Genomic DNA, 11,102 nt, shown 5'->3' with positions numbered 1-11,102 from the left:
CCCAAGAAGATTGTTTTATGGAATAAATACTGTAAGCTGTATTCTTTAGTTTCTCTTTTGTTTTCCAATTGCATATCGTACTTCCAATATGTTCATTTTTTGTATAGTGTAGTGTTCAATTAAATAATAGAGGGGCCTGCCTGTTCGTCAGTTCTCTGAAAAAAGTGATCTAAGTCCATTGATCCATGTTTTTAATGGCTAAGATCAGGAAGGAGATGATGTCAGAGCATCCAAGTAGTACATCCATCTCATTTTCTATCCTGAAAATAGAGGACGAAGGGTATAAATTGAGCTCCAGCAGAATATACATCTCATCCTCTACTTTTAGATGTCATCCATACTAGGAGAAAGAAATTTCATATTTGAATGTTCTCTCTACATTCTTTAAAGAGATATGAAGGATATCATATATAGCTGATGTGCTAGTGTACAAAGAGATATGAAGAATGAAACCGTTTTACATGATCATCCAAATGAAGATATGAATAACCAAATTTAGATGAGCTGCTGAGGATGCTCTTAGAGGGGCTAGGGCTGACATATGGGCCTATAGATGGTGAGGCCCACCTGTTAGCGACAACGTCCCTATGACTTTATGTTAGAGTAACTGCATCCCTAGGATGACTTTAACTCTGCAGTACCTCTATAACATAAGTTGATAACCACCCTTCCAACACTGGCAACCATCACCGCTGCCTCCTTGCTCATATCCCATCTCCACCAACTATCATGGGGCCTTCGACCACCCTGGCAATTCCAATATGGCTTCCACCATCTCCAACCCTAAAACCCTCATTTATAAGTCGAGGTTTGAAGTTGCCATTACCGGTGTGAGTTAATCTGCCATCCCCTTGCTCCCTTTAGTTTCCTCCTCCCTCCTTGGTTGAAGAACATATTGGCTTAATAACAAACCTAGTTAAATATACCTATTAATATACTTTAAATTGTCATAATCTAAAGGAAAAAATAGTATGAATTTGATATATTTTGTTGATATATTGAGTTGTAAGAAACTACAAGATTTAATTTTGAAATCATAGCTAACTTCATTGCATCAGCTACCTAGTGACCTAATTCAAGATTGCTAATACAAGTATAAACATAAGCAAAAAGACGAGGGTGTTAGAGTTGGAAGAAACTTGTTTAGGCTGAGCTAGGTTGGGTGGCAGCTAGCTAGAATGCCTCTGTGCATTGCCACGCTGTGCGTCTACATGCCATGCACCGCTGCATGCCCCCCTCGCTTTGCTTTGCCTTACACCGTTGCCAGGCGATACCTCGCCGCCCGTAACGAAAGACACATTTGGTGTTGATGTTAGATGATACTAACTATCCGGTATCATGTGCTCTGGTATCATATAGGAGCTGCATGGTATCATGTGCTTTGGTATCACATAGGAGCTACACGGCGATAGAAACATGGAGGATACAAGCAGGGATTGGTGTCGTCGCGGGGCAACATGGAGGAGCGACATCAGCGTATGGGACAACATGAAGGAGTGGTGCCGAAGCTTGGAGAGGCAGCGCTGACTCCTGAGGCATGAAGGAGCAGGGAGGAGACGACATTGGCGAGTAGGGCAGCACGGAGGAGTGGTGCCAAAGTGCGGAGAAGCGGCGCTAGTGCACGAGGCAAGGCGTGGGAGATCGTGGAGGAGAGATGACATGTGTGTAAGTGGACTCATGTCTATGGGGAAGTCCGTTCTCTAGACTTTATGTTTATTAAAACACCGTATATGAGTCGTAAATATGTTATCCTAATGTTTTATTATGAGTAAAACATTTAAAAGTTTCCTATATCTTTGTCTAAAATAATTAAAACTATACAACTGCACCGCAAATCCTTCAACAGGCAGTGCCACAGTGCTTGAAGAGTAATTATAATTCATGCTTCTCCAAATTTCCGAGTTCTTTGTAGTGCCATCTTAATTACCCGGAGAGAGAAACTTTATATTTGAATGTTCTCTCTAAATTCTTTAAAGAGATATGAAGGATATCATATATAGCTGATGTGCTAGAGTACAAAGAGATATGAAGAATGAAACCGTTTTACATGATCATCCAAATGAAGATATGGATAACCAAATTTAGATGAGCTGCTGAGGATGCTCTTAGAGGGGCTCACAAGGCTGACATATGGGCCTATAGATGGTGAGGCCCACATGTTAGCGACAACGTCCCTATGACTTTATGTTAGAGTAACTGCATCTCTAGGATGACTTTAACTCTGCAGTACCTCTATAACATAAGTTGATAACCACCCCTCCAACACTGGCAACCATCACCGCCGCCTCCTTGCTCATATCCCATCTCCACCAACTATCATGGGGCCTTCGACCACCCTGGCAATTCCTATATGGCTTCCACCACCTCCAACCCTAAAACCCTCATTTATAAGTCGAAGTTTGAAGTTGCCATTGCCGGTGTGAGTTAATCTGCCGTCCCCTTGCTCCCTTTAGTTTCTTCCTCCCTCCTTGGTTGAAGAACATATTGGCTTAATAACAAACCTAGTTAAATATACCTATTAATATACTTTAAATTGTCATAATCTAAAGGAAAAAATGGTATGAATTTGATATATTTTGTTGATATATTGAGTTGTAAGAAACTACAAGATTTAATTTTGAAATCATAGCTACATTGCATCAGCGACCTAGTGACCTAATTCAAGATTGCTAATACAAGTATAAACATAAGCGAAAAGACGAGGGTGTTAGAGTTGGAAGAAACTTGTTTAGGCTGAGCTAGGTTGGGTGGCAGCTAGCTAGAATGCCTCTGTGTGTTGCCACGCTGTGCGTCTACATGCCATGCACCGCTGCATGCCCCCCTCGCTTTGCTGTGCCTTACACCGTTGCCGGGCGATACCTCGCCGCCTGTAACGAAAGACACATTTGGTGTTGATGTCAGATGATACTAATTATCCGGTATCATGTGCTCTGGTATTATATAGGAGCTGTACGATATCATGTGCTCTGGTATCACATAGGAGCTGCATGGCGATAGCAACATGGAGGATGCAAGGAGTGATTGGTGTCGTCGCAGGGCAGCATGGAGCAGCGACACCGGCGTATGGGACAACATGAAGGAGTGGTGCCGAAGCTTGGAGAGGCAGCGCCGACTCCTGAGGCATGAAGGAGCAGGGAGGAGACGACATTGGCGAGTAGGGCAGCACGGAGGAGTGGTGCCGAAGTGCGGAGAAGCGGCGCTAGTGCGTGAGACCAGGCGTGGGAGATCGTGGAGGAGAGATGACATGTGTGTACGTGGACTTAATGTCTATGGGGAAGTCCGTTCTCTAGACTTTATGTTTATTAAAACACCGTATATGAGTCGTAAATATGTTGTCGTAATGTTTTATTATTAGTAAAACATTTAAAAGTTTCCCATATCTTTGTCTAAAATAATTAAAACTATACAACTGCACCGCAAATCCTTCAACAGGCAGTGCCACAATGCTTGAAGAGTAATTATAATTCATGCTACTCCAAATTTCCGAGTTCTTTGTGGTGCCATCTTAATTACCCGGGATGTGTGTTGTAATTTGATCAACAGAGCCACATATGTTTCACCAAATTCAGGGTGAAGACCTGACGTACTGTTGGTCGACGAACGCGGCCTGGTCTCGGTTGTCACCTGTATCTGACTGTTGGTGTAGACCAAACTAATCCTCATCTATTTTGTGACAATCGCGTACGTGTTGTCTCCCAACTGGCCTCAGGATCATATCCATAAAGGTAATACAAATATCGTAATTGTGTGTGTACAATATATAACGTTGGAGACTAATTTGACTGAATCAAACATTCAAACACCGTATATATATATATTGGATACTTATAACGTACGCACACATGGTGCCCGGCTTGCTCCCCTACTCCAATATATATTAAGTTCATCGCACACAGGAAGTCAGAGAAGAAATTAGAATATTATGTAATACTCCCGCTGTTTCACAGTGTAAGTCATTTTAGCATTACATTGTCTAGATTCATTTAAATGCTAATGAATCTAGACAATATATAAAGTATATACATTAATTCATTAATGAATTTAGACAAAGTCAGAAAAAACTTACAATATGAAACGGAGGTAGTAGTTGACATCCGTACAAGACATACGTATCTATATATAAACCATGTTAGTGCTGTAACATATTCTTATTATTTTTAAGTAAGTAAACGTCAGTTCTTATTATTTTGAGGGAAAAGAAGTATGCGCTTCAATTTTGAGTTGATCACCCGGCATGCGTGCGTACGCAGGTTTTGTCAACTCGGATCCACAATGTCTACATGCATGCAGCACACGCGTTCTCACAAACGGGGTGTACGCCCCGTGCGTATGTACCTAGGGTAAAAACAGATCGAATAAAGTTAAAAACTAGGTTTATCATTTTTTTTATCGAAACTAAAATCTGAAACCTGGATATGAAAACGGAAATGAGTATTATCGAAGACAAATAAAAAGTGAATACAAATTAAAATGAATATGGTGATAAATATATTAATCGGCATATAAAAACATCTTAAACTAAGCTTCACAAATCATCGAAGAAATATAAATTATTATTTTTCCTAATATAAGTACTCAATAAATCAGTCTTTTTTTTTTTTGGGTGAGAACGAGAAATCTGTCCTTGTCCATCACCTGCAGGTTGAAGACTTGGAATGGTTCAACTTAATTAAGGTTTTTTATGTATCCACTTTCCTTTTCTTGAATAATGACATGTGCATATGAGTACTTTATTAGAGAGTCACCAAATGACTAGGACCGTGCTTGCGAAAAGTATGACAGTAGACGGTCGGACGATGTATCTAATCATATCGAAATAATGTAGCCAATATAATATCATTAATGAATGGACATCCCATCACTCTGAGAGGCGACCTCGTCGTTCGTTGCCGCCAAGCGAGCACGAGCTGTCGGACCCCGTCGTGCGCTTCTATTTTTCACGCGCAGGAGAAGGAGAGACGCGCTAGCTAGCTAGATACCTATATATATCACCCACGCTTCAAACATCTCCAACAAGCAGCGCAGCAGCTCGATCAATTAATCAATTAGGTCGTCTCGTCCTCACTTGCTAGCAGTTCCATCGATCAATTAATCAAGCAGAGGAAGGCCGGCTGGCAGCCATGGCGTTTAGCCCTAGAGCCGTCGTCGTCGCGTCGATTGCTGCTCTACTCGTCGCGGTTGTCGCTGAGGGCTACCACGGCGAGTTCACGGCGAGTTACTACGACAAGACGTGCCCTGACGCGCAGAACATCGTCCGCACGGTGATGGAGCGGAGTGTCGCCGCCAACCCCAGGATGGCGCCGGCCATCCTCCGCCTCTTCTTCCACGACTGCTTCGTCAACGTAAGTATATATATCACTCGCCGATCGATCGATCGAGCTCGACTCCCTACGTACGCCTCTTCTTCTTCCTCCAGGAATGCTAGCTTATGTCTCACGGTTACGCAGGGTTGTGATGCTTCCGTCCTCCTCAACAGCACGGATTCCATGCCGAGCGAGAAGGACGAACTGCCCAACGCCTCCCTCGCCGGCTTCGATGTGGTCGACAAGATCAAGGAGGAGCTCGAGAAGAAGTGCCCGGCCACCGTCTCCTGCGCCGACGTCCTAGCGCTGGCATCCCGCGACGCCGTCGCCATGCTCGGCGGGCCCAACTGGAGCGTGCTGCTCGGCCGCAAGGACTCGCTCTACGTCGCCAAGAACGCCACGGAGGAGCTCCCGGACCCGAAAGGCGACCTCGAACAGCTCCGCGACATGTTTGGCAAGCACGGCCTCGACGAACGCGACCTCACCGCGCTCTCCGGCGCGCACAGCGTCGGCAAGGCGCACAGCTGCGACAACTTCAGGGAGCGCATCGACGGCTACGGCTACGACGACATCGACCCCTCCTACGCGGCGCAGCTCCGGCGGTCGTGCGAGCCCAACTGCGACGAGGCGGCGGGCGTGCCGTTCGACCAGCGGACGCCGATGAAGTTCGACACGCTCTACTACCAGGACCTGCTCGCCAAGCGGGGGCTCCTCGCCACCGACCAGGCGCTCTACGCCCAAGGAAGTTTTGCCGGCGAGCTGGTGCTCACCTACTCCCGCAACCAGGAGGCGTTCTTCGCCGACTTCGTGACGGCGATGGTGAAGATGGGGAACATACTCCCGGAGCCGTGGACTCCGGCGGAGGTGAGGCTCAAGTGCTCGGTGGCCAACGGCCGTTATTGAGGCTCAGCTGCTCTCTCCTTTTGTTTGAGTTGATGAGCACAACTACACAAACATGTTGGAAACGTGTGTAATTGCCTTTGAAGATAAAATTGTGGCAGCAAATTGTAAATGTATTCTTTTGTTCTTTCGATGTTTGTATGTTTTTTACATCCAATCTGTACATTTCTAACAATGTTGTTTTTCAATTAAATATCACCAGCAAATTGATACTTTTTCAATGGTCGGCATCACCTGCACGGCATTCTTTTCTGTCTTTGAGTATATCAAAATATCATCAATAAACACGACCACAAATTTATCCAAGTATTTCATGAAAACATTGTTCATCAAGTTCATAAACACAGCCGGAGCATTGGTTAACCCGAATGGAACTACGACATATTCATAATGTCCATATCGACTTACAAATCCTGTTTTCGGAATATCCTCAGACCGAATTTTAATTTGATGATACCAAGATCTCAAATCAATCTTAGAGATTACTCTGCTCCCCTCAACTGATCAAATAGATCATCAACTCGAGGCAAAGGATATTTATTCTTGATTGTAACTTTATTTAAAGCCCGGTAATCTACACACATGCGGATACCTCCATCCTTTTTGTCAACAAATATTACTGGTGCTCTCCATGGGGATGTACTCTCTCTGATATATCCCATAGTCTCCAACTCATCTAGTTGTTTTCTTAATTCCACCAATTCTTCTGGTCCCATCCGATAGGGTCTTAAGGCAATAGGTGATGTTCCGGGAATCAAGTCAATAGTGAACTCAATATCTCGGTCTGGTGGCATACCAGGTAATTCATCTGGAAAAACATCTAGGAATTCTTGTACTATTGGGATCTGATCTAAACTCTTAGCCTTCATAGAATTTAGCTTAAGTCCAACAGTTATTCCTTGTGACCTATCTCCCTTAAACAATATTCTTTCACCTTCATTGTTCCATTTCCATGACACTGTCTTATCCTCACAGTTTATATTGGCACCATATGTAGCTAACCAATCCATACCCAAGATGACATCTATTCCTTCTAATGGAATAATTAGGACATAAGCATAGAAGATTTTATCATCTATGAACAAAGGCACCATTGGTATATACTTATCTACTACAATTGACCCCCAAGAGTTTGGACGTGAAATGGAGGTGCTATTCGTGATTGATGAAATGGTGCTTTAGTTCTTATAAATTCTTGTGATATGAATGAATGAGTAGATCCAGAATCAAATAGAACTAAACCACTCTCAGCAGTGATAAGAATCATACCGGCCACAACATCTGTAGTAGCTCCAACTTGATCAGCACTAGCATAGTTGAGCCTTGCAGTCTGAAATCCCCGACCACGTCCCTGACTTCCACTTGCACCTCTTGCTTGTGGTTTCTGTTGTCGTGATCCGCCAGGAACATTTGATCCTTGTGGTTCATTTAAATTCTTCTTTGACTTTGGACACTGATTGCTATAATGTCCAACTTGCCCATAATTATAACAGTTCACTTGTGCTTTTAGACAATTCTTCTGAAAATGAGGTCCCCAACAATTGTAGCATTTCAGTTGCTGTTCTGAAGATGATTGTGGAGTTTTTGCAAGAAGCCTCTAAGTTTGCACAACTCTAGCTAGTACAGGAGCTCGCACAAAATTCTTTGGCTGAGGAAAACGCCGAGTTTCAATTTTTGCCCTTTTTCTCCTGTCTTCCTGAACTTCTCGATAATCACTTTCTAAAGCAATTGCCCCATCTACCATATCTTGAAACTGTTGATGTTTTACCACTCTCAACTGCATCTTCAGTAATGGATGTAGCCCTTCCAGGAACTTTTCCCTTTTCTTAACTTCAGTATTCACATCATCAGGTGCATACCGAGAAAGTCTATTAAACTCATGCACATAGCGAAGTACAGGCATATTCTCCTGAGTAAGAGCCCTAAACTCTTTTCTTTTCAATTCCACAATACTAACAGGCACATGTGTTTCGCGAAATTTCTTCTGAAACAACTCCCAAGTAATTGGTTCCTCAACAGGTTGCATTCTTTTAAAATTTAACCACCATGTGGCTACTGGTCCTTGCAGTTGGTGAGCTGCATATCTCACCTTCTCATCATCTGTACATCCCACAGTATCAAGCTTCCTTTCTGTATCCAACAACCAATCTTCAGCTTCCATTGGATCAACTGAAGTAGAGAAATTAAGAGGTTTGGTCTGCTGGAATTCTCCCAAATTTACTCCCCTAGCTGGTGCTGTTCCCTCTCGAGCTTGTGGATCCATACGATTTAGCATCTCCTGGAAAAATTTGTTCTGACTTTCTTGTGATTCTTTCCAAGACGCTTCCATCAACTGGAATATGTTGAGCAAGCTCCCCCAAACTGATTAATTTGCTCTTGAGATGCTTGTTGCCTAGTTCCACTACCATTTTCACCTTCTGTCATTTTGAACAATTTCTGTAATATGTGTGACAATCTCAGTGATATATTGTGCCTTTTTATACCTCAAGAAATGAACGATTTGGCTTACAGAAATAAAAGAGTAGTTACATTTGCACAGAGTATATATATATATAATTTCCGAAACGACCCAGGCAAATAAAATTCAGCACCCTCACATAAAAACCATGAAGAGGCAACACACAACAACTATATAAATATGCATAAAGATACATACTGGGTTTGTATAGTAACCCATAATTTACATTGAACAGAAGAACATAACCAACAGGGTACACAAACCCAATACACACTACCGTCTTTCTACCCTACGACCTAGTACCTATCTCTGGTACAGGCATCCAAAAGTACTACTATTTCCAACAGTCAGTCTACCTAACCCATTCACTATTTCACTACTTAGACATCCTGGCCTACAGTCGATCGCTACAACGAACTATCTCTAGTGCAGTATTCAAACCCCGCTCTCGACAAGAAGGAAGATAGTCCTCGTCAGAGGTGTCTCCTGAACTCCCCTCATCCATATCGTTGTCCACCATGGAGTCAACTATACTGCTCTCTAGAGATCCTTCAGATGTAGTATCGATCTCCATGTTGATCTCACTATCAGAACTTACTAGAATGGGATCAGTTGATCCACCAGCAGGCTCAACGGGTACTCCTCGAAACTAATGGTCGGCTCTGGAGAAGGAGGTCAAAAGTGCCCTGCATTATAGTGTGCCAACCTCTTCTCTCGGTCAAACCGAACAAATTCCAAGTTTTGATATGTCATCCTATAATCCACCAAATCAGACTGAAGACGACGAATGACCCCAAAAAGAGCCTCCGCCATCCCAACTGCACGTCGAACAAACTGAACTGTATGCTCACCACAACCCTCTAGCTGAGCTTGTTGCTCCACATTAATTTTATCCTTTTGCCTAGGAGGAAAGGCCAACAAGGTCGGGTCAGTGAATTGATGCCTACAGTCAATTCGCAGTGTAAACACTGCCTCCATGGCTGCCTCATCAACAGCCATCCATTCCTCTTCACGACTATTGCCATGGAACACCGTCTGTGAAAGCCCATGTGTAGGAGCTAAAGTGAGATGTGCCCTGTAGTACAACAAGTCAGGTCCCTCATAAGACTTGTTTATCTCCAACTGAGCTAGTTCAGACTGTCCAATTGAGCTCTGGATGTCTGCAAGATACTCCACCCAGGTACTATGGTAGTCACTAAGCTGACGACTATGGGTTTGCCATGTTCTTGGCAACTCAACATCCTCAACCTTCATCTTCCTATCCAGAATAATCAGTCAATACTTATAGTTAAGCAAGATTTTTTTTAAAAAAAAATACACGAACAAGGATAAGAGCATAAGAAGTTTTTTTTTCAACATAATTTCAGCAATCTGTTTTTGTTTTCTACAAAACAATCCCAACCAACCCTAGAGTTCTCAAATCAATAACTAACTAATGCCCTAAGGTCGATTAATGCTCTGATACCACCTGAAGCGACCCACGTATTCCACTTCCGAGGTAGAATACCAGTCTATGACACATTTCTCGATAAACTCCATTTATCAAGAAATATGTCCATCAGAGTAGCATAGCAGAAACATTATAATGGCTCTGATTATTACAATACTATAAATATAGCTCAAGACAAGCCTCGAGCGATAACAACAGGAATAAAAACACAACCACCAAAAGCTCGACCAAAACAACAGAACACAAACCAAACACAAGTACTGCTACAGATATAAACTACTACCCGATTTTTAACGCTACTGCTACTACTACAAATACTACACCTACCTTGCTACTACTATAACCACTATTGACACTAAAATAACCATGCATATTATACTCTAATTATCGTAGTCAACCTTAGCATCATCGTAGAGTCCTTCCTGGTTGTCATTCATGACTTGGGTTCCTTCACTTTCAACCATATAATCTTGTTTAATAGATTCTATCGATTCAACATCTATATACAAGAAATTACTAAGCCAGCTCGTCCTGTTCCAGGTCATGTGGTCGACACGATCGCTACGGCGCTTGCATACCTTATAGCAGTTGTTAGTTAACCTTATGATGTTAAACATATACAGCTGAACCACACAACCACAAAGTTCGGCTGCCAATTACTAAGATCACCAAAGAACTGATCCACCAATTCACGTACATAATATTAACATTCAAAAATAAATTTCTGGTTTTCTATGCAATGGTGAGCTATATAGGTTGCAAATATTTGAAATAACTAAACAATATGATCAAGAGATGAACTTGCATGGATAGAAAACACCACGAATACCCTCAAATTCAGTCAAAACAAATGATTCCTCAGGAACTCGAATTTCTGGAAAAAAAAGGAAGTCCGAATAAAGATGTATTCCGAACGCATAATTTACCGCATGCAATGCATATAAATGATGCATTTTAAATAGTGAATATAATGATCAGATACTAGTATGTA

At 42.5% G+C, this 11,102-nt stretch overlaps 1 protein-coding gene across 1 annotated transcript; it reads left to right on the top strand.

Annotated features, from left to right (window-relative positions):
• Window positions 1-5,120: 5,120 nt before the first annotated feature.
• Window positions 5,121-6,400, top strand: LOC102721286 (peroxidase 2-like). The gene is made up of 2 exons (XM_040525466.1): window positions 5,121-5,342; window positions 5,448-6,400. The coding sequence occupies exons 1-2, from the start codon at window positions 5,121-5,123 to the stop codon at window positions 6,204-6,206; spliced, it is 981 nt and encodes a 326-aa protein (XP_040381400.1). The 3' UTR covers window positions 6,207-6,400.
• Window positions 6,401-11,102: the final 4,702 nt, after the last annotated feature.

Source organism: Oryza brachyantha, chromosome 6, assembly GCF_000231095.2.
Source record: "Oryza brachyantha chromosome 6, ObraRS2, whole genome shotgun sequence".
NCBI classification, from domain to species: Eukaryota; Viridiplantae; Streptophyta; class Magnoliopsida; order Poales; family Poaceae; genus Oryza; species Oryza brachyantha.
The sequence above is the reverse complement of the archived record's forward strand: the minus strand, read 5'-3'. Positions and strand labels throughout refer to the sequence as shown.

Excerpts from the sequence above, each read along its gene's own strand:
- LOC102721286 (XM_040525466.1), top strand. The coding sequence starts at position 5,121 with ATGGCGTTTAGCCCTAGAGCCGTCGTCGTCGCGTCGATTGCTGCTCTA. Across the intron at positions 5,343-5,447 it reads TCCACGACTGCTTCGTCAAC|GGTTGTGATGCTTCCGTCCT; the intron begins GTAAGTATATAT and ends ACGGTTACGCAG.